The sequence below is a fragment of the Moschus berezovskii genome, chromosome 7 (genome assembly GCF_049115385.1).
Source record: "Moschus berezovskii isolate FMDL1 chromosome 7, NW_MosBer_1.0, whole genome shotgun sequence".
Taxonomy (NCBI): Eukaryota; Metazoa; Chordata; class Mammalia; order Artiodactyla; family Moschidae; genus Moschus; species Moschus berezovskii.
In genome coordinates, this window is record NC_142466.1 from 110,665,461 (window position 1) to 110,688,615 (window position 23,155).

Consider the following 23,155-nt stretch of genomic DNA (forward strand, 5'->3'; position numbering starts at 1 on the left):
TTAGGAACTCAAGTTCAACGTGGCCAGGCGAGGGTGGGTCCACGTGCCATCCAGCCGCCTGCGGGCACCGCAGTGCCAAGCTGAGCCTCTCTCCTGGCAGCTTCGGGTGCTCTGCCCCCTGCAGGAAGCCTCGCACAGCCTTGCTGCGGCTTTTTCTAACTTGCTTGGCTCGCCCTCTGCTCCCTCCTCCCCACCCCACCCCCACCCCTACAGCTTGGGACTTTTCCTAAAGTTGCTGAAACCAGACACCTTGCTCAACCGAGCCCGCGTGCAGCCACGGTTTAAAAGGCTGCCTTCAGCGCCCCCTCCCCGCCCCCAGCGGAGACTTCAAAAGGCCCGGCGGGCGCCGCGGCCCCTGCACCTATGAACCGCCCCCCGCGCCCGGAGCCCGTGCTGGAGTCCGAGGACGCAGAGCCGCTGAAGTTCGAGCGCGGGCGGACCCGGCGGGTGGCGCAGCCCAGCGCGCCCATGCCCCTCCCGGTGCCGCTGCGCTCCGAGCGCCCGCGCCCAGTTTAGGGAAGGGGACCCCGCACCCCCGCCCCCGCGCCCGCGCCCGGGGCTGCGGGGACCCATGAATACAAATGCCGTTAGGCGCCCGAGGAAGGACCGACCGTCCAGCCTCGCACCTAGGGATCCAGTAAGTGCCCCGTGGTTCCTGGAGCGCTGGGGATACGGGTGTGTGTGCGTAAAGATACGCGCGAGTGGGGAGGGGGTGCTCGTGCGAGGAGTGAGTGTGTGCCCTCCACGTGCAATGGGCACTAGCGGAAGGCTCTGTGCAGGTGGGGGTAGGGCGCGAGTGTGTGTGCTCTTGGGCTGTTACGTTGGGTGTGTGCGCACGTGAAGGCATGTATGAGAAATATGCACGCGGCTGTGTACGTTGGGAGGATCTGACTAGGCTAGTGTGCATTTACGCGCATGTAAGCACGAATGTGCATGCATCTGCGTGTGTAGAGTCTGGGTGTGCACTCGATTCCAGACACCCCAGGGTGGGTTCGTGTGAGCCCAGAAGGAGTGCGTGGCTGGGCTTGCATGTGAGTGAGTGTGTTTCTGAACTTGGAGCAAGTGTAGAAAGTGTGGGAATGTGAACAAGCCGTTGGAGGTGGAGGCGGAGGCGGAGGGGCTTCTAATGCCAGGGCTCAGACTGGACCTGGACGTGCGCGAATCTGCCAGGTGTTTGTGGCGTCTTCAAGGTGTGCATTTCTGCGCTCCGGAGGCGGGGGCGGGGGGCGGGGGCTGGGGGGTGGTCTGTGTGAGACTTTGGTCTACGCTGAGGTGGGGAGGTAGGTTAAAGTCGCGTTTCTTACCGCGTAGGAAGGAATCTCCCGCACTGTAGGCAGAAGCTTTACGGTCTGAGCCATCAGGGAAGATTGGGGGGGAGAGAGGTGACCAGCATTTCACAAACCCACCCACTGCGTGCCCAGGGAAGTCCGTTCTCCAGGATGCTGTGAATCTGAGACGAAAATGGGTGTGTATGTGTGTGTGTGTGGTGGGACACTGGTTGCTGTTTTCACGGGAGTCAGGACACCGAGCCCTGGTTCCAGATTTATCCCTGGAACTCCTTGGAACTTCGGGTTCCTTTCAGCAGTAGTATGTCCCCTTACCTCCTCTGTCTTTGCCCCCAGCTCAGGGACTCCCAGTCTCACAAAGAGGTCCCGAATCTCCGAAGTGCGAACATCGTGCTGTACAGTCTTGGCCGACCCTCTGCTCTCTGTGAATCTCAGCTTCCCCATCTTTACAAGGGGGCGGGGGACGGAGTGTCCCCGCGGGACAGTCGTGGGCGCGCGGAGGCTGTGTCCCCGGCTGTGGCCGGCAGGGGGCAGCAGGGGGCAGCAGAGGGCGGCCCGGCGCGGGGAGGAGAGAAGGTGGAGAGCCACCGCGGGCCGAGACTTTAAATCGCCTTCATTTCCCCCAAATCCTTCCTTTTCCTCTCCTCCCCCAGGCCGGCGGGGAGGCAGCTTCTACCGCCCTCCGCGCGCCCTCGCCCGGCCTTGCTCTGTCTCCGGGGACCGCCAGCAGCCAGCCTCCAAAAGTTTGATCTTTTTTTTTTTTTCCTTCTGCTTCTTCTTCCTTTTCGGTGGAAGCAGAAAAGAGCGAGGCAGGGGCGAGCGCGGCGCCGGGACTCCTGGGACCATGGGCCTGGCGCGGGCGCCCGCGGAGCTCCGGCCGCGCCGCGCGCTTGCTCGGGCGCCCCTGGGAGCCGGACTGCGCTGGGGCCGCGGGGGCCGCGCGCTCTGAGCCGGCCTGGCGCGGCGGGGCGGGGGGCTGGCGGCCCCATGGGGCGCGCCCACACTTGCCCCCCGGGCTCGGGAGCATGAAGTAGGGGCCCGCCATGGGAGCGGGATCGGCGTGGGGGGCCCGAGGCACAGCGGCGGCGGCGCAAGCGGGGTGAGTATGGGCTCGGGGACGCCCCCTCCCCAGCTTCTGGCGGCTCCAGCCCGGGAGCGGGCTGGGGTTCCCCGCCGCGCGGGACGCTTCCAGCGGAACGTCAGCTTCCTGCCCCTTCCTGCGCCCCTGCAGGGAGGGCCGCCAAGGGTTAACGCGGGCAGCGCCCCCGGCCCGGAGAGGGCTGGCGAGCCGAGCGCTGCCCGCCCTGCCCCTCCTGGCGCGGCGGCCCGATCGCGCTGGGGCGGGGGCCGAGCTGGGGAGGGTCGCAGCAGAGCCCGCCCCGGGGTCGAGATTGAGGGCTGGGGGTGGTGCCTGGAGCGGTGGGCGGGGGCGGCGGAGGGGGCTCTTCGGATGCTTGGGGGAGGAGGGGGCTCCGTTTCTGGCTGTCTCGACGTGTTGCAGTGTGGGTGTCCACAGGTCCCCAGCCTGTAGGTCTCCGTTTCTGTCTATTCCTGGGAGACCGTCTGCAGATTTCCAGGGCTCCTGCTTCTGTCTCGGCGTCTGTGTGTCTTTGCACGTCCCCTGTTTCTGGAAATCGCCGCGTGTGTGTCAGTCTGTTTGGGTCTGTGTGTCTCAGCGCTTCCTTGCTTGGGGAGGGGTGGGGGTGGGAGTGGGGGTGGTCCTGAGTTCCTGTCGCTTTCCCGTCACGTGTGTTAGAAAAAGTGAGAACCAGCATGTCAGGGCAGAAAGGGCCGGGGGAGATGACTAATTCAAACCCCTAGTCGTACAGATGTGAGCCCCCGCGGGCCCCTGAGGGCCAGGGAATCTCTGGTTCCCAGCCTGTGGAGTAGGAGTTGTAAAGAGTGAGCGTGTGCAGGAGGAGTCACTGGTGTGGGTGTGTGTGGGAGTGAGCAGGCGGGGAGCAGCCCCTCAGGGCCCCATGACTGTGGTTCATGCTCACGCCTGCCTGGAGAAGCACAGAACTTGCTCCCTGTCCATCCTGCCCCCAGCAGCAGAGGACTGTTCCCAAGAGGCTGGTCTGGGTTGTAGCTCTGCCCTACCCCACCGGGTCCTGCCCCCTGTGCGATGGAATCAGGGGGGCGATGCCTCCCCCTTTCTTTCCCAGGTCTTGGAAAAAGCTGGCTGGCTGAGATTCCCCCACCCCCTCCTCCCACCGCAACACACACACACACCCCCACCCCCACCATCCCCACCACCACCAGCAGTAAGCGCACTGCTGACTCATTTTCTCCAGGAGACCCTGTGCCAGGGCAGATGCCAGCGGTTGGGTAGAAAAGCGGTGCCAGGAGAGCACCCCACAGTGGGGCCCGAGCTTTAGGCAAGTGGGCAGTCAGGCAGCCTCTGCCTCCCTCACTGCTGCAATACCCCAGATGCCATGCCCTCTGGCCTCCTAGCTTTGCTCTTCTGCACCTCCCAGGTCAGGTTCCAGGTCACTGTTATGAGCATCCTGGCTTCTCTTTGCTTCTCCATCCTCCCTGTCCTCAGAGTCCTCCCCTCTCCTTATGTTTCCATAAGCCTACTGTACCCCCCTACCCCCAGGCTCAATCTGGTAGCCATCAGCAACCCTGGTGTTGCATTGGCGGGGACCCTGCCCTCCACATTTAACCCCCCGTCTGTCCCTCTCTGAGCACACTCTACCTGTTACTTTATTGGCATATTCTCTTCCTCCCTCTCTGTGTTTCAGGGACCCTCTTGATACCTCACAACCTGCCCAACCCACGAAATGCCATTTCAATGGATGGTGGAAACGGAAGCAAAACATAAACTCACACCCATGAGCCGGGAGAGCGTGGCAGTCAGGCCGTGTGAATCTCTGCCTCTGTCCTGCAAGCTGGGGCGGGCACCTTGCCTTTCTGCTTCTCCTTTTTCTCATCCCCCAAACAGGCATCTTCATTTCCAGCAAGCAGTGTTTTGTGAGGATTAGTGGGGCTGTGCTTGTAAAAAGCTTTTAGGACAGGCCTGGCATGTAGTAAGTGTTCAATAAACGGCAGCTGCTATTTGTATCATTATTCACTTCATCTTGAATGGATGTGTGAGTCAGCTGGAAAATTCTGGGCCGCATCCTGTCCAGACAGATGACCTGTCTGTGTTCCCATAGAAGAGGTGTAAGGTGTGAAGAAGGCTGGGCGTGGCTGTCTGGGCACATGGGGCCTGGCCAGCCCACTGAGGCAGGTGGGACAGGTTCACGCCTCTTCTCGTTTCTGTGGCCCTCTGGCCAGCATCCTTCCCAGCTCACTCCATGGGTTCATAGCCAGGCCCAGAGACCATGGGTCTACTTGGCCTTGTGTTTCTGTGCCCCGGGTCTCAGCTCTGAGCGCTCAGTGGATGTTCAGACTGGTATAGGTCCCTGAAGCTCCCCTGTGTTCTCAGGTAACAAGGATGGAGGAAGAAACCATGCAAGCCAGCTGCAGATTCTGGCAGCCTCGTGGTCTAGGAGTGACCACTTTGGGTGTACTGGCAGAGGGCTTTTTGCAGGAGAGAGGAACACCTCAGTTCCCTTCTTGGAGGGCTCGGTGGTCAGGCTGTGTCTCCAAGGTCAGGCTCCCGAACTCACGGCTTCCGTTCCGGCCGCCTTCTGCTGACTCTCGCCCCTGTGCTCTGGTCTTCCCGACATTCTGGAGCCCTGGCTTCGCTGAGCCAAGGCCCACGAGTCAGTGGTGAAAACAGAAGTCTGGAAGAACAAAGCTCTGAGCCAGCGCAGGCACTAAACGTTATTAGCAGTAGCCTAAACAGGATTGGAACGGGAGCAAAAGAATCGGCAGGGCCTTCCTCTGGGAGCCAACTTTCCAGGCCTGGAGCTTACTTAGATGGCTGTTGGCTCCCTAGGCTGCATCTCTGTTCCTGTTGGTGAAGGCTGGGACTCTGGTCTCTGGCAAGGAGGAAGTCCCTGTAAGTCTTTGATTTCTTCTTGGGAGATGAGTCAAGCGAAAATGGTCTGCTAAGTAGTGGAGTCAGATGATGTGGGTCGCTGGCATGCTGTGTGGCTTTGGGCAAGTTGCTTCCCTTCTCTGGGCCTCAGTGGCCCATCTCTACAAAGGGGATGAGACTAGAATCTGGCCTCAAAATGGTCTCAGAGGACCTTCTCACACTCGACTCATTGCGACCCCACAGACTATATAGTCCATGGAACTCTCCAGGCCAGAATCCTGGAGTGGGTAGCTGTTCCCTTCTCTAGGGGAATCTTCCTAACCCAGGGAAGGAACCCAGGTCTCCCAGATTGCAGGCGGATTCTCTACCAGCTGAGCCACCAGGAAAGCCCACTTCACTCACACTGTACACTCCTTTGCTATACTTTGGCAGTTTCTGGGTCAAGTGCACAAGGAATCCAGGTCTGAGAGGGTCAGTTGCATTTGTTGAGGTGAATGAAAGGGAGACAAATATTTTGTAAAATAGCTCTTTCAGGGCTGAAATTCTCGAGTTTGAAACCGTGGTGTTAGGAAGCTTAATTGAAGGGGCTAGTCTGATCCCATCTCCCCTGGGAGTCTTCTTTCTCCTGGGATTACAACTATTGCCTCTGAATTTATCCTTTTATTCTCTACAGGGTAGTCACCTTGGCATAACTCCAGCAGGAGAAATTGACCGAGAAGGATGGGCGTGGTTCTTGTACCTTCTCCTCTCCACCTGGCCTGTCTTTATCAGCTTGGGGAGCACCCTAAGAAGGGTGGATGTGACGACACAGGGAAGGACTCAAGGAGTGAGGGCTGGTGCCTGGAAAAGGCTGGGAAAAGAGGCCGAACGGAAATGGAACAGAAGCTAGTGAGGTTGCAGGAACACTGCAGAGCCAGGAGCACTGTCTTCTGAGACAGACTTTTCGGGAGAAATGCGTTCCCTGGTCCTCTAGTTTCAGGGACTGCTGACCAACAGAAAGGGCAGTTGATCTCTTTGTTGCCGAGCTTCTCAGAGCCTTTGATACGCAGTTGCGCTTTGGAACTACAAAGCCTAGGATGCAGAAGATGGCTCTTCCCCAGTAGGTCTGGACGGTTTCCTGGAGTGGCTACCTGGTGGGCATGGGAAAAAGTACCTAGTCCCCAGAGCCTGCCCACGGTGACCCAGAGGAAATATCTGCCCTCTCTCAGGCTCAGTGTTTGTCAAATCAAAAAGAGCTGCCTCTTACTGCTTGTCATAGCTGACGGGGCTACCATGTGCTCCAAGTAGGCAGGTCATGCCAGAAGGGTCAGCCTCTACCCCTCTCCCCAACTCAGGGCAGCTAGGCACTGACCTTTTGTTATTGCTGGTGGTAAGCTGGAGACAGGGAGGACAGGTCCCACTTAAAAAGCATTCTCACAGCAGTGGCAGCAGATTGGAGAAGAGAAGGAAGGAGCAAGGGTTATCCAGGAGCATCCTTGGAAAAAGTCAGAGGTGGGGTGGGCCTGCTGGCATTCAGTCTTTGGGAAGATACTTTTTAAAGTCCAGAATCCTGTAGTTCCTGATGACATTAATTTCTTCTGTAAAAATACACTGAGCACTTACTACATGCCTGCCAGGTGCTGGGAATCCAAGGCAGACGTGGGCCCTGCCCTTCAGGGACCTGAGTTAGAAAATGAGACAGGAAAATAGACAGACACACATGGGACACCTGGGGAGGCATGTGCAGCGGACTGTGGGAAATGCCACCCTGGCTAGACCCTAACACGTGAGGGGGAGCTGACCAGGCAAAGGAGTGGAGTCCAGAGCACTTGAGATTAGCATGTGCCAAGGCCCAGAACCTGAAGGCTTTCAAGGGACCGCCTTCAGCGTCTGAGTACCGTTTCAGCTAGCTTGCCTTATGCTGCATGTAATTCCCAACTGAACATGGCTTAAGGGACTCATTACCTCCTATATCAAGAGGTGCAAAGGAAAAGCCGTAATAGGATTGGCCACTTTAGCACCTCAAGTGTCATCCAACGCCCTCCGTTTTTCCATCTGGCATTCTCACATGCTCATATGGCTTGTTACCTCATGTGCACAAAACGGCTGCAGCAGCGTCTTCATTCAACAGCATTCAAAGGCTAGAAGAAAGTCCTTATTGTGTTCCTTTGAAATGCTTTCTTTGAGGCCCTGACAGACATTCCTGACATCTCATTGGCCACATTTGCGTCATATATGCAGGTCTAGACCAGTCACATGGCAAATTCCCAAGATGGACTTAGATCTATCCAGAGTCATCCAATTTCCTTTGAGGTTCATGTCTCCCTGAACAAGCAAGAAGAGGGCGGAGGCTATGGGTAGGTAACCACCAGTGCCTTCCACATTGTCTAGGTCAGGATTACCATTGATGCTAATTACAATTAAATTGGAGGATTTGCTATTAAATCACAGAGTGAGCTTGTTTTCCAAGGCCTCCAGGGAATTAGGAAGAACCTGGGGCTCCCAATATCCACTCTGGCAGATGGGTTTCTTGGATTACACAATTCCCCAGAAGCACACCATCCTAGCCTTCCTCTTGGAAATGGATCCTGGGCCAGCGTGTCCCAGCCTTTGCCCTCACCACCCGCCTGGCGGGGTTCTTTCTGCCTGCCTCCTGGCTGGCCGACTCTGGCCACGTGCCGCCCTCCCCTTTGCCTGCCTGGGGATCAGATGCCCCAGTGGCTTCGGGTGTCACCAGTGGCTGCTTCCACAGGAAGGTGAAATCGGATCACTGCCTCTGCCCATCTTGGCAGGAGCCCCTGAGCAGAGCATTAACCCTTCTGGGACCCAGTTTGCAAGGGCAGCAGGGTTGGTCTAAGAAGCACTTCTGTGGCTGGCAGCAGTCCGAGCCCTTGACAAGCATGAGCTCATTTAATCCTCACGCCTGGCTTGCAAGATAGGGAACGTCAGCTGAATTGCAGAGAAGGAGACAGGCTCAGGGAGGCTGAGGGACTCATCCAGGGTCATACAGCTGGTATGCAATGGGGCCAGGATTGCACCTGGGGGGCGGGGCTGACTCCCCATCATCTCCTCTTCTCTCCTCCCTCTTCCATTTTCTGTGAGCCTGAAGCTCGTAGACAGCTTCCATAACACGCAGTGGTCCTGGCTAAGCGATCGTCTCCCACCCCCGGCCCTGAGTCTGGACACTGAGTTCTTCTCTTTCCTGCCCTTTTTAGATTCTTGTCATCTAAGCAGACCCCTCTGGTCTTCCTGCTGACCTTTCCTCCCTGGCTCTGCTGCCTATTGTGTCTCAAGGTCCTGAGGCCATAATACAGATGGGGAGACTGAGGTCCAGAGCCTGGGAGGGGCAGGGGCTGGTCTTTTGTTGCCCAGGGCATCAGTGGCAGATTTTGATCTGGACCCGGAGTCTCCTGACGTCCAGGGCAGGGCTTCCTGCCTGTGACCTTGATGTACTGATCTGTAAAAAGCGAGATTGTATTTGTACTGTGTAAGCAGTTCCTTTTTCAGAAGGCTGTGCCTGAACCCCAGGAGTGTGTGCTGGTTCAATGGGGTCCTAGAGTCTGCACCTCACCTCCCGCCTCCCCTGGGCAGGACTGGGGTGGGACTGGGGCTGGAGAATCCCCTCCCAACTCCCCGGCCGGATCTGGACGTGAGGGGCGGAAGCTGATGCCACATCTGCTTGTGTCTCCTGGTCTCTAGGGGGTTTCTCTTCACCTGGATCTTAGTCTCGCTCGCCTGTCACCTGGCCTCCACCCAAGGAGCTCCTGAAGGTAACTGTCTCTTCTCTTTGTCCAGGGGGAGACAAAGCAGGACAGAAGGGATCTGGGAATGCAGGGGTAGGAGACATCGGTGCCCCTAATGGGGAACTCAGTACCTCGATTTTCTCATCAGTAGAATGGAGCCAATCATTAACAAATTCTCTCTGGCCTTGAAAGCATCCCATTTGATGTTTTGCGATGGTAGGAAGTGCTCAGTGCAGAAATGTAGAAAGGCGATGCTTTTGTTCCTCTCCAGGACTGGATGTGAGTAAGTTACAGTAGGTCGGTAAGCCTCAGTTGTCCCCCTTTGCCTGATGGGCACCCCAAGAAGGGCTGACAAGAGGCACGAAGGCCTCCTGCATCCTTGCCCACTCCTGTGATCTGCACTCCCCTTTCCGTGAGATGCTGCTTTTCCCTGCTAGCCCTGAGGATCTGTCCAGGGGGCCCCAGGCAGCGGGGGGCCAGGGGGGGAGGACTGGCTACAAAGCTGCTCATGGAAACTGAAACCTCTCCCACATCTGTTTGTCAAGCAGCCACAATGCCTCTTAAAATAGCGGCCCCTCCCCCCTCCAGGCCCGGCTGTGTGCCGGGACAGGCACCCGGGCACTCCCAGGGCCCCTGTGGCCTGACCTGGCTGCTGGGCAGGGATTGGGCCCCTGGGAGGGGAGGGCTGTGCCCGGAAGAGACTTCTGCCACCCAGCAACATTTTGTGCAAATGTCATATTTTCCGAGCTTGCCGTTTCCCCCACAAAGTAGGTGAACAGCTGTCCAGAGTCCTGAGTCAGGCACTGGGAAGGGGGGCGGGGGGCAGAGAGGCTGGGGCAGCGTGAAGCCAGGTTTATGTAATAAAGGGATCTTGCTGTGGCCAGCTGGCCAGGTCTCTCCATCTCGGCATTGGGCTGAATTCATTCCCCGGTCCGCCAGCTCCTCTCCCCTGATGGGATCCTGCTCGCGTCTCTAGCCTGCCTTCCAAGCAGTCAAGGGGCTCCAGTGTAGGAAGGCACCGTGATGAAGGAAGGACCTGGGGCCAAGCAGCCTGGGTTTCAAGCCCAGCTGAGCCTCTGATTATAAGCTGTGTGACCCTGGGCAAGTTATTGGGTTGGCCAAGAAGTTCGTTCGTTATGGGGGGCCCAGACGAACCTTTGGCCAACCCAGCACTATATATGGCTCAGCTTTCTCACCCTCTTCTGCGAAGGAGTGGGGATGACAGATCGATAGTACCTGCTTCATAGATGACGGAGAGAGTCAAGAGTTAATGCTTGTAAAGCACTTGGTACGTAGTAAATGCTCAATAAACACTACTTCTTCTTCTTATTGTTGATTATATATTTACCTGTGAAGTTGGGGCAAGGGTGGCCCTTCTGTATCTCCATGGAGCCCACAGTGGTCAGAGGCTCCTGGAGGCTCAGTGGTGACCCCCTTTGCCAGCTCCAGGTAGCTGAGTCGGGAGGACGTGGCCCCTGAACTGCAGCGAGTGTGCGGGGGAGGCCTGGAGACTGCCTGGTGTCAGCTTTAAAGCCCACCTGGAGAGGGTGATAAGGGAAACCTCCTCGGTGCCCCCTGGCCTGGCCGGTTGTCATCTTCCCGGGGCGAGCTCGGGAAGATGGTAGGGTGCAGAGAGAGAGGTCTGCAGGGCTGGGAGCGTTTCAGTCCCTGGTGAGGTGGGACGCGGAGAGAGGAGAGGTGGCTTTCTGCCATTCTGAGGAGCTCCTCCCTTTCAAGTTGTTTATAGTGAGAAGTGTTTTATGATAGTAAGCTGCTTTCCGTGATTAAGTGTATGAAAGATGCTGCTACTCAGAGAATCCTTAAATGGTGGCTTGTTTTAGCTTAGGACCTGGGGACAGAGGTGGAAGAAAGGAGGAATTTGAAGTGAAGTGAAGGCCCTTGGGTCCTAGAGAGGAATGAGAGCCTTCAAGCCACAGTCTGAAACAGCAGCCTGCAGCTACAGTTTTTAGCACATGCTTAGTACTCTGTGGCCACCTCCAGGTCTGGTTTCCCTTGTCTTAGAGGCAGGGAAACTGGCTTGCCGATGGGAGATGGGGGGGAGTGCAGGAAGAAACTTAATCAGAGGCGCAGAGTGCAGGGGTGGGTGAGAATCGAGAGGAAGACCAGGTTATCGTCTCCCAGGGCCCTGATGACGTCAGCACTCTTCGTAGCCTCGTCTTACAGCGGCGGGAATGGAGGCTCAGAGTCCAGACCTACAGGTGGTCTTTCCGGCTCTAAAGTCCAGCCTTCCGTTTGCAGAGCCTGCTATGGAGCCATTATGCTGCCATGCTGCCAGCGCCCAGGTTCTGTTTCTCCCAGCCCGTTTATCTCTCTGCCCATCCGTCTCCCAGAAGTCAGCCTAGGGTCTACGAAGAGCTGGCCGCATTCAGCCTGGTGCATGCCCCTTACTCTTGGTGATGAGGGAGAAAGCATTCCACATTCAGGATGCTGAGCTCAGGGGAGGGGGCCCATGGACCTTTTCTGGAACCCAGTTCCAGATGCAGCCTGTCCTTTCCTGCTGAGATGGGGCTTCCAAGCAGGCGTCTGCAGGTGCTGGCAGTTCAGATGACTGAAGGAGGTTGAATGACCCGACGAGAGGCAAGGTCAGGAAACCTTTCCATAAACACCCTGGAAACCCTCTTTTTGCTCTGGCAAGCTCTTGCCAGTGTAATTACCAGGCAGATGTGACCTGGCCAGACCACGGTCAGTTGTCCAAACACTTTGCCAGAGGACAGAGGTTACAAGAATGCCTTGATTACTTCCTCTGCTCTCTCCAAAGCCACACAGGGAAGAGGGGGAGGTCACTGGAAGTGCCCTCTGCCTTCCGTGTAGACAGCGGCTCCCCCAGTCTGCTCTAGCAGACTAGGGTTCCTGAAGATGGTGAAACTAGTCCAGTCCCCTGGACATCCTTACCAAGCTCTGGTGACATGAACATTCCTGTTGGAATAAGGCTCACTTATGGGACTGCTTCCGGGAGGAGATAGCTTTTGAGGCAGAGAAAGGGGGAAACACGCCACATTGCTGCTGCTAAGTCACTTCAGTCGTGTCTGACTCTGTGCGACCCCGTAGACGGCAGCCCACCAGGCTCCTCCGTCCCTGGGATTCTCCAGGCAAGAACACTGGAGTGGGTTGCCATTTCCTTCTCCAATGCATGAAAGTGAAAAGTGAAAGTGAAGCTGCTCAGTCGTGTCCGACTCTTCGTGACCCCATGGACTGCAGCCCACCAGGCTCCTCCGTCCAACGTGCCACATTGGGCAGTCTCTAATACTGTTAGCGCTAGCATTTGGTGATTATCATTATTTTTCATATTAATAGCTATCCTTCAAACATGCTTATTTTGTGCCAGGCCACTTTCCCCCCCAAGTGTATTAGCTCATTTAATCTTCACCATGTGCTTCTGAGTTTTGGTCCAACTGTTATCCCATCTAAAAGATGGGAACACTGAGGCACTGAAGTCGCAAGCTTAGTAAGTGGTAGGGCTGGGATTTGAACTCAGGAAGTTTGGCTTCAGCGTCTGTGTTTTTAGCCACTTACAGATGGTCCTTAACTTACAATGATTCAATTTATGATTTTTTGACTTAATGATGTACAAAAGTGAAACTGTACTTGGAGTGTTTGATCTTGATCTTTTTGATCTTCTTCTGGGCTAGCAATATGCAGTATGATTGTCTCTTGTGACACTGGGCAGCAGCAGCCACAGCTCCCAGTTGGCCATAGGATCACAAAGGGAAACAACCCATACACTTAAACCATTCTGAACCAGCACAATCATTCTGTTTCTCGGTTTTAGTATGTCTGTGTGAGATAGTTGCTCAGTCATGTCCGAATCTTTGCGACCACATGGACTATAGCCCACCAGGCTCTTCTGTTCATGGAATTCTCCAGGCAAGAATACTAGAGTAGGTTGCCATTCCCTTCTCCAGGGGATCTTCCTGACCCAGGGGTCAGACCTGGGTCTTCTGCACTGCAGGTGGATTCTTTACCATCTGAGCTACCAGAGAAGCCCTGTTTTTAGTATAGCACTCAATATGAGATATTCAGCACTTTTTTGTAAAATAGGCTTTGTATCGGGGTTTCCCTGATAGCTCAGTTGGTAAAGAATTCACCTGTAATGCAGGAGACTCAGGTTCAATTCCTGGGTCGGGAAGATCCGCTGGAGAAGGGATAGGCTACCCACTCCAGTATTCTTGGGCTTCCCTTGTGGCTCAGCTGGTAGAGATTCCATCCAATGCGGGAGACCTGGGTTCGATCCCTGGGTTGGGAAGATCCCCTGTAGAAGGGAAAGGCTAACCACTCCAGTATTCTGGCCTGTAGAATTCCATGGACTGTATAGTTCATGGGGTCACAAAGAGTTGGACATGACTGGGCAACTTTCACTTTCAGGCTTTGTGTGAGATGATTTAGCCTAATGATAAGTGTTCTGAGTTTAAGGTAGGCTAGGCTACACTGTGATGGTCACTAGGTTAGGTGTATTCAGTGCATCTTTGACTCAGGATGTGACATTTGTTGTATGGGGCTGTAACTGCATTGAAAGTGAAGGACGGTCTGTATATACACAGGATCTCACAGCCCAGCAAGGGGCTGGTTCCAGCTCTGCTCTGTCAGTCACAGCCACGGGGCAGCAGGCAGCAGTGGGTGGGCTGTCCTCACTGTCGCTGTGGCCAGAAGCAGGCCCTGACCGTGCCCTCTCTCCCCTCCTGCCCTCCCTCTCCAGATGTGGACGTCCTCCAGCGGCTGGGCCTCAGCTGGACGAAGGCGGCGGGCAGCCGGAGCCCCCCGCCCCCGGGGGTCATCCCGTTCCAGACGGGCTTCATCTTCACGCAGCAGGCCCGACTCCAGGCTCCCACGGCCGCTGTCGTCCCTGCCGCCCTGGGCACGGAGCTGGCGCTGGTGCTCAGCCTCTGCTCCCACCGGGTGAACCATGCCTTCCTCTTCGCCGTCCGCAGCCGGAAGCGCAAGCTGCAGCTGGGCCTGCAGTTCCTCCCCGGCAAGACTGTGGTCCACCTGGGGCCCCGGCGCTCTGTGGCCTTCGACCTTGACGTCCACGACGGGCGCTGGCACCACCTGGCCCTGGAGCTCCGCAGCCGCACGGTCACCCTGGTGACAGCCTGCGGGCAGCGCCGGGTGCCCGTCTCGCTGCCTTTCCACAGGGACCCAGCGCTCGACCCTGACGGCTTGTTCCTCTTTGGGAAGATGAGCCCGCACGCCGCCCCGTTCGAGGGGGCCCTGTGCCAGTTCAGCATCTACCCCGTGGCGCAGGTCACTCACAATTACTGTACCCACCTCAGAAAGCAGTGTGGACAGGCTGACACCTACCGGCCCCGGCTGGGACCCTTCTTCCCCCGAGACTCTGGCACACCCCTCACCTTCCCGACCGACCTGGCCCGGCTGGGCCTGGAGAATCTGACCACTGCCACGCCAGCCCTGGGGTCACGGCCGGCAGGCGGGGGGCCTGGGGTGACCGTGGTGCCTGCCGTGCCCATCAAGCCCGTGAGGACTGGCACCACGCGCCCGCCCCAGCCCATCACATCCCGTCCAGCCTGGACCGCCCTGCCCCCTGCCGAGCTCTCAGCCAGTGAAGGGCCCCCTCCCGTGTCCCCGCTCTCTCCCGCCAGCTCCCCCAGACCTGTCCGGCCATTGCAGAAGAACACAGCCACCAAGACCCCCAAAAGTCACCCTGCCACCCCTTCAGCCCTTTCTCCTTCAACTGCCCCAGTCAGAAGCCCCCGCCCCACCCAGAAGACAGCTCTGCCTGCCTTCACAAAGCCAACCCCACCCACCAACAAGCCGGTGCTACCTACTTCCCAGCCCATTCCTGCCAAAGTCTCCCATCCCACAGTGAAGCCGATCCAGAGGAACCCCGGCATGCCCCGACTCCCGCCACCCAGTGCCCGGCCCCTACCTCCAGCTGCTGGCTCCTCTAAAAATCCTTTGCCCCCAGTGGTCCAGGCTGAGGCCAAGATGAGTAGTCGTGCCAGTGAGCCGGCTCCTGCCCACACCAGCACACACAGACCTCCCCCACCCACAGCCCCGCCCTCATCACCTGTCCCCAGTCCTAGCCCTCCCAGGACCGCTCGGCCACCGGCCACAGCGATGCCTCCCACCCTCGCTCCTGGTTTAGCCTCCACTGGAAGCAAGAAACCCACTGGATCAGAAGCCACAAAGAAAGCCAGACCCCGGAAGCCCGTCCCGCTCAGATCTGGGAAGGCAACCCGGGATGTCCCGCTGAACAATCCGACAAGGGGGTCCAGCCCCAGACAGACCCGGGCCAGGCAGCAGACCACCCCGGCCCCGGCACTGGCCCCGGCGCGATTCCTGTCCTCCAGCCCCCAGCCCATGAGTACTGGCTATTCGTTCTTCCACCTGGTGGGACCCACACCTTTCCTGCTGCTGACGGGACCTCCGGGACCCAAGGGAGACTGTGGTTTGCCGGTAAGAGTGGGTGGGTGTGCGTTCCGCTTGGAGCTTGAGTGGCTGATAGGGGCGGTTGGGCGGTTGCTCTTGATCAGGGTAGAGGAAGAGAAGCTAGACCGAAGCTGGTTACGGGCAGAGCCTTGACTTGAACCCAGGTACCCCCATGCCTCCATCTCTCCCATAGTCATGAACTCATGACTCATGTACATCTTGCCTCAGATCTGTGGTTCCCTGGGATGAACTTGGGTCTGGTGGCCCCCTCCAGGTAAGAGCATCTCTGGGCTTTGGTTGGCCCAAGCCCCAGGTGACTGTTCGCTAACATAACTGTAAAGATTGAGTGGCTGAAGGAAAACCATGAACTGACTGGCCCCTGTTCCCACAGTCCCCAAAGGCCAGCTCTCTGACTCCTGGACCAGAGTGCCTCCGGCCCCCTGGCTTGTCTGCGAGTTTCAGGCGAAGGTTGCCCATGGGTAGTCCTGAATATGTTTTGTTTGGCACATGTAACATTGTTTAAAAATATTCAATAAGTGATTGATATTTTTTGAATGTGAGAGATTTCTTATAAAAGGGTGACCAGCTTTTCTTGGAAGAAGGGAGAGAGGCAGTGGCCCGTGGGCTGTGGCCGGGTTGAGGCTGCTTCCTTGGACAGGACAGGCTGGCTCTTGTCTGTGCTCGTCCACACATCTCTTGATTGGTCTTCCAATCCAGTCCTTTCATCTCCTTTCTCTTACCTGCTCGGCTCCTGTAAGACATTTGATTTGTGGGCCCTGATAGAGGAGTTTGGGGTAAGAAGGGTCAGGGTGGGCAGAAAAATCAAGGAAGGGGGAAAGAACATTCCAAGTGAAGGAGACTGTCTTAGGGTTGAGGCCTCCAGCACGCCTGGGACTGTCTCCAGGGGCAACGACCTTTCTGCAGCTGGAGGCCAGTTCCTCCGGGTGGAGGGGATTGATGAGACGGAGTTTCCAGAAAGCTTGGGCCTCTGCTCTGTTCTCCTGCTTTGGAGATGACCACCGTGTGGGTTCCTCCTTCCCAGGGCCGAGTCTCCCGCCAGGCCCCGGGCTTGGGATTAGGCTCCCCATAATGTGGAGGCACTGGCAGACGCTGGGAATTCTCAGGCCTTACAAACACACTTAATGAGTTTTAATAATCATGAGGAATAATATTTATTCAGTCTGTCTCCAAGGGGACTGAGAGCCCTTTTTTATTGTAACCATATTGTAGAACTTATGGAAATTGTATGCATTGCTTTACAGTTATGTCAACATTCTGTTCGGGTCCCGCATTCTGAAATTGGCAGGGTAGGGAGCGGGGAGCCGAGGGAAGCAGGCTTCTCCCCGCTCCAGGCTACCCAATCCTACTCAGGCGCCAGGTACCTTTGGCCTGTGACAGCTCAGCCTCCTAAGCTGTGAGGCTGCCAGCCTTGCTGGCTGTGAGGCTGAAAGGGGGTGAATTGTCCCCCTCTGACAGAGGTGGATGAAGTGTAGGATCTCCACCCTGCTGAGTGGAGGGGGCCAACCCTGTCCCCCAGGGCTGTGCGTGATGTAGAGTGAAAGAGGCCATGGCCGAGCCTGCAGAGCTGGAGCAGAAGCAGGTTCCCAGGGAGTAGACTCTGCCTCGGGCCGGTTGGCTGCCTGAGCTGTGGACTTTCCTCCTGGAGTTTAGTGATGCAGGTCAGCAGGAGGTGAGGCCTCCTGCCAGAACTGGTCGAACTCCTCCCACCCTGATCAAAGAAGGTGCTGGAGTTGACCCGTTCAGTGGATGGGTGCTTAGGGATCATTCAATTCACCCTCCCTGTTGTGCAGGTGGGGAGCCTCGAGACTGAGTTCAGAAAGGGCCAGGATTCACTCAGAAGCCACACAGCATGTTGGAGGCTGAGCTGAAGTTTACGCCCCAGCTCCAGACCCCAAGATCAGCACATTCCAAGCCGCCCCTTAAGTGTCCACTCTGAGACGCTAGGACTCAGGGCTTAGAGGCCAGGGCTTGGGAGAGGGAGGCCTTGTCCTTGATCTCAAGTGAAGTGTTCAGTGTCTAGACCATCTCTGTTTCTCTTCCCAGCACATTCATGAGTTATTTCCACACATGTAACATCTTCCTTTAGGACCTTGTAGAAACTGGTCCGGAGGACAGTACGTGTGCCCTGACCCCTGCTCTATGAAGGAGAAGACCAGGGCTGGGGAGACAAAAGACTTGGCCAAGGGCACCCGCAGTGGTCTTGCAGGAGGAGTTGGGATGCAATTTCTGCGGGGACCATGGCTCTTCCTGCTCCTCCAGCCCAGAACAGATGAGGGCAAGAGGGAAGACATCAGTCTGTCCGGGTGCCATCCTGCCTGACGTCCTGAGCAATCCGCTCATCCCGCCCACCCCCCAGCTCGGAACCTAATCTTACTCTAGTAGGAACCAAGAGGCTTCTGGAAGCTTTGTCCAGTCTGCTGTGGTGAGCTGGTATTTCACCAGAAAGCAGAGATTATTAATTGAAGTGGTGCCTTTGAGCAACAGCGACAAAATCTGATTCTGACAAGTGTTCCTTCTCTTCTCCCCTGTCCCCACCCAGAACCCTCATACACATTTGGGATGTAACCCCAGTGGAGCGGAAGCTGCAGTGTCCGGGCAGGAGACGTAATTGTCTCCAGTCTGGGCACTCACCAATCTGGGTTTAAATCCTGACTGCACTCCTTACTAGCTCTGCAACCCTGACCCACACTAAGCTTCAGTTTCTGCAGAATGTAAGAGGCTAATGGCTCCCACTGCCTGTGAGGAAGCGAGTTGAGGGATCTCCAGGGACACCTGGGAGTTCTGGATTTGTTGGCTGATACAGAGAACTTCTTTCCTCTCCTTGAGGCTGTCTCTCCTCTGTGACCGGCTTTGGTTGACAATTCCCTTCTTAGAATTCACTGCAGGTCCTTTCAGAGCCTGAGAAGGTTTTCTTTCCTTTTTTGAAAAAATAATTTTTATCTATTTATTTATTTAGTTTTTTAAATTTACTTTATTGGAGGCAAATTATCTTACATTAATATATTGGTTGGTTTTGCCATACATTGACATGAATCCGCCCCGGGTGTACATGTGTTCCCTTTCTTTATTTATTTTTTGGCTGCACTGGGTCAGTGCTGCATGGGCTTTTGTCTAGTTGTGCCCGGGGGCTTATTGCAGCGGCGTCTCTTGCTGCGGAGCATGGGCTCTAGGGTACTCGGGCTTTAGTAGTTGAGGCTCGTGGGCTCAGTAGTCTTGGCTCTCGGGCTCTAGAGCACAGTCTCAGTAGTTGTGGGACACGGGCTCAGTTGCTCCACCACGTGTGGGATCTTGCTGGACCAGGATCGAACCTGAGTCTCCTGCATCGGCAGGCAGGCAGGATTCTTTACCACTGAGCCACTGGGGAAGCCCCTGAGAGGGTTTTCAAGGCTGTATCTGACCTGTTCTACATGGATCTCAAGGGGACGGGACAGACTGGCAGAGGCTGAGACACAGCTTTGGGCCCAGGCTGGCCAGGAGTTGTAGCCACTTCGAGAGGGAGTTCTGTGGGAGCCCTGGGAGCCGGGGGGGGGGGGGGGGGGGGGGGGAGCGGGGAGCATGGAAAAGCTGAGCTTGGCCCCGGGTGAGTAGGGGCGGGGAGGCTGCGGTCCTCAGAGGCTGCACAGAAGCTGCACAGAAGCCCCACGCCCAGGAGGAGGCGAGTCAAGGCCTTATTTATTCATGCTCAGGCCGCTGGCATTTGCACGCCCTTGCACTTTTTCCAAGCGTCACCTCGGGGAGACCCGGCTGAGCGCCTGGCCCGCAGCAGATACTCCATGACTATCTAGGAGATGAATGAAGGAATTTGATCCTTACGAAAAACAGGTTGTCCTGACACACAGGCCAGGCTCTTTGAAGTTACACAGATCTCTGCTGACGGTGGGGTAAGAAGGCACGTGGAGTGCAAAGGCACACAGAGTTTGGATTTGGAATGACCTGAGTTTGAACCTTTTCCTTATCCAGCCATCTTTTCCTTCTTTCAACAGATGTTAAATGAGTGCCTTCTGGGCGCTAGGTGCTGTGTGACCTTTGGCAAGTCACTTGACCTCTCTGAATCTTAGTTTTTACCTCTGTAAAAAGAGGGTATGGTACCACCTGCTTTTCCAGGGCTGTGTGGTTGTCTGCCTCCACCATTAGAATCTGGATAGTTGGGGCTGATTATGGATGTGCTGATGGCTGAGGCAGGGGCATTGTCACCCTGAGAGAACAGAGAGCTTCTGGCACAGGAGGGCCTTTGTGCTGTCGGCGGTTAGGAATCAGATCCTGAGTCGTTTACCCCTTATACTGGCATCATCTAGAACACAGGAGAAGAGAGAAGTGTTTGCTTTGTCTTTGGCATATCCTTTCTGAGCACTTGCTGCGTGCCAGGCTCTGTGTGGAGCAATTTGCATGCTGTATCCTGCGGCCCAGGCAGGAACAGTGTAACTGAGGGGATTTTAAGGAAGGGACTGTTTATAGAGGTGCGGACACCGTCAAGGGAATCAACAGGCTGGAGAAGCACACGGGGTCTCACCTGAAGGTGCAAGAGGAGGGGAAGCTATTGCCACAAGCCAGTGAGTTAAAACATGAACCGGGATCTCCAACAGGAGCTGGAACCAAACACAGCAAGGAGGGCGAAAGGGAGAGAAATACCCCACCCACCCACTCCTTCTCAGTTCAGTTCAGTTCAGTCGCTCAGTCGTGTCCGACTCTCCGCGACCCCATGAATCACAGCACGCCAGGCCTCCCTGTCCATCACCAACTCCCGGAGTACACTCAAACCCACGTCCACAGAGTCGGTGATGCCATCCAGCCATCTCATTCTCGGTCGTCCCCTTCTCCTCCCGCCCCCAACCTTTCCCAGCATCAGAGTCTTTTCCAGTGAGTCAACTCGTCGCATGAGGTGGCCAAAGTATTGCAGTTTCAGCTTTAGCATCAGTCCCTCCAATGAACATCCAGGATTGATCTCCTTTAGAATAGACTGGTTGGATCTCCTTGCAGTATAAGGGACTCTCAAGAGTCTTCTCCAACACCACAGTTCAAAAGCATCGATTCTTCGGCGATCAGCTTTCTTCACAGTCCAACTCTCACATCCATACATGACCACGGGAAAAACCATAGCCTTGACTAGACGGACCTTGGTTGGCAAAGTAATGTCTCTGCTTTTTAATATACTATCAAGGTTGGTCATAACTTTCCTTCCAAGGAGCAAGCGTCTTTTAATTTCATGGCTGCAATCAGCATCTGCAGTGATTTTGGAGCCCCAAAAAATAAAGTCTGACACTGTTTCCACTGTTTTTCCATCTATTTCCCATGAAGTGATGGGACCAGATGCCATGATCTTTGTTTTCTGAATATTGAGCTTCAAGCCAACCTTTTCACTCTCCTCTTTCACTTTCATCAAGAGGCTTTTGAGTTCCTCTTCACTTTCTGCCATAAGGGTAGTGTCATCTGCATATCTGAGGTTATTGATATTTCTCCCAGCAATCTTGATTCCAGCTTGTGCTTCTTCCAGCCCAGCGTTCCTCATGATGTACTCTGCATATAAGTTAAATAAGCAAGGTGACAATATACAACCTTGACGTACACCTTTTCCTATTTGGAACCAGTCTGTTGTTCCAGGTACAGTTCTGGCTGTTGCTTCCTGACCTGCATACAGGCTTCTCAAGAGGCAGGTCAGGTGGTCTGGGATTCCCATCTCTTTCAGAATGTTCCACAGTTTATTGTGATCGACACAGTCAAAGGCTTTGGCATAGTCAATGAAGCAGAAATAGATGACCCACTCCTTCTACTCTGCAGTTTCTTGCTGGGCCCTCCCGTTGACAAATCTCAGCCAGAAGCCTGGGGGTGCAGCCTTCACCCCTGGGGGTGTAGACAGGGACTTCCCAGGACACAGAATGGATTTGGAGAGTGAATGGAGAATACCCGGCACACATACACGTTACCTTGGGGAAAAAAAAAAAAAAAAAATGGTTATTGTATTCCCATTTTACAGTGGGGCAAACTGAGGCCAGGAGGCACAGGGAAATGAAGTAATTTGCTCAAGACCTCACTGAAAAGCCCTGTCCCAGGAGGCCCTATCCTAGGGCAGAGACTGGGGAGAGCTCAGCGCCCTGGGGGCTAACCTTGGGAATAATCTTGAGCTCAGATAGTTAGCAATGGAGGAGCCTTTTGAGATCCTCTGCCTCCCCCCAACCTGGCTACAGGCACCGAGCAGAGCCCTGAGAATGAAAGGTCATTGCTCAGGGTCAGCCAGATGTTAGCAGCACAGTCAGGACTGGACTCGGGTCTCCCAGGTCCCAGGCCTGCGAAACCTCTCTTGCTTGCTGCCAGGGGCCAGGCCAGCCAGGACTTACTTCCTTCTGCAAGGCTTGGCAGGCGGGCTATTGTAGCTGGACACAAGGGTGGACTTGTTCCACGGGATGGGGTTCCCCGAGGCGTGGCTGTTGGGGGCCGGGACCCTTGGGGACAGCCTGGAATGGCTGCTTGGTTGTTTCCGTGGCTCTGTTTGCGTGAGCCCCGAGTCCAGGCCTCGTTCACCTCCCCCAGACAGGCCTGCGGCCCCCGCGCCCCTCCCCCGCAGCTCCAGGCCCTCTCAGAGGCCCCGTTGTTTGCAGCGTGGAGTGGAAAAATCCCACCCCGGCCTCGTGAATCATCCCAGAGTCACTCGCTCAGGCTTCAGGCCTTGGAAAGAAATGGCAGCATTTTTCCACTGCATGGGGAGCAGGCAGGGTCTCGGATCAAGTGAGAGGGGCAGGGGGCATCCAGCCTCACTGCGTGTGGGAAGGTTGGACCTGGGAATGCCGCTGGGTGGCTGGACTGCCATGTCAAGGAGTGCGGCTGTAACTGATGTCACCACGCCGGGCCATGGGTCCTGACTGGCACTTAGAGTCTGCTCCGCAGATGTTGGGGATGAGGTCAGACTCCAGGCTGGATGCCCCTGTTTCTGGGGCAGGAAATGTGCCAAGAGGGTGTGTCCAGGCCTCTGCAGTGGCAGCCCTCCCAGGGTCCACCAGGGAGCTACATCCTGCAGAGACTGTCCTTCAGTGGAGCCCTACCCCAGCCTTCACCCTGCTGGGCCTTGGCCACTTTCTCTGGGAGCTGGGCGTGATCTCACCTTTTCTATCCCACCGAATAACCTAGAAGAGGAAATCACCACCACCCAGAAATTCAGGAGACGCCCAGTGTCGGGGAGGTTCTGGGATGTTCATTTCACAGATGCCTACAGTGTTCTTGCCTGGAGAATCCCAGGGACAGCGGAGCCTGGTGGGCTGCCGTCTATGGGGTCGCACAGGGTCGGACACGACTGAAGCGACTTAGCAGCAGCAGCAGCAACAGAGGAGAGGGGACTTGCCCGGGTTTGCACACCTAGTCACAACGCACCTGGCCAAGATCGCGTGGATGCTCCCCAGGATAGGAGAATAGGTCAAAGCCAGCTTCTATGAGCTGTGTGACCTAGAGTGGATCACTCTGCCTCTCTGAGCCTGTCTCTGGTTTCGCACCTGTGAAAAGGGCTTGGTTGTGAGAATGATGCCTACGGGAACGCTTGGCCTCAGCCCCCCACATTTCCCTTTGATTCTGGGTCATTTGGAAGAGGAGGGCGGAGGAAGGGTCCTCTAGGAAGGGAAATCTTTTGCTCTCCCCCAAAACAGATGCTGAGGAAGGTGGCTTGACTTTTTGAGTTGGGGAATTTCCAGCAGCTTGCTTAACAGAAACAGCACTAACTTTCTGGGCATGAGCTGTGTGTGCCAGGCACCAGGATTAGCACTTTATATAGATTATCTGTCAGCGAGAGGCTCTTGCAGCCTCATTTTACA

The 23,155-nt window shown here is 56.0% G+C and overlaps 1 protein-coding gene across 1 annotated transcript in view; it reads left to right on the plus strand.

Annotated features, from left to right (window-relative positions):
• Positions 1 to 1,923: 1,923 nt before the first annotated feature.
• The window catches only part of COL27A1 (collagen type XXVII alpha 1 chain), a 154,515-nt gene continuing 133,283 nt past the window's right edge, over positions 1,924 to 23,155 (plus strand). Inside the window, exons 1-3 of the mRNA XM_055427661.2 lie at positions 1,924 to 2,385; positions 8,893 to 8,963; positions 13,651 to 15,368. Of these exons, the coding sequence (XP_055283636.2) occupies positions 2,330 to 2,385; positions 8,893 to 8,963; positions 13,651 to 15,368 (1,845 nt within the window). The 5' untranslated portion in view covers positions 1,924 to 2,329. The remainder of the gene's footprint in view (positions 2,386 to 8,892; positions 8,964 to 13,650; positions 15,369 to 23,155) is intronic.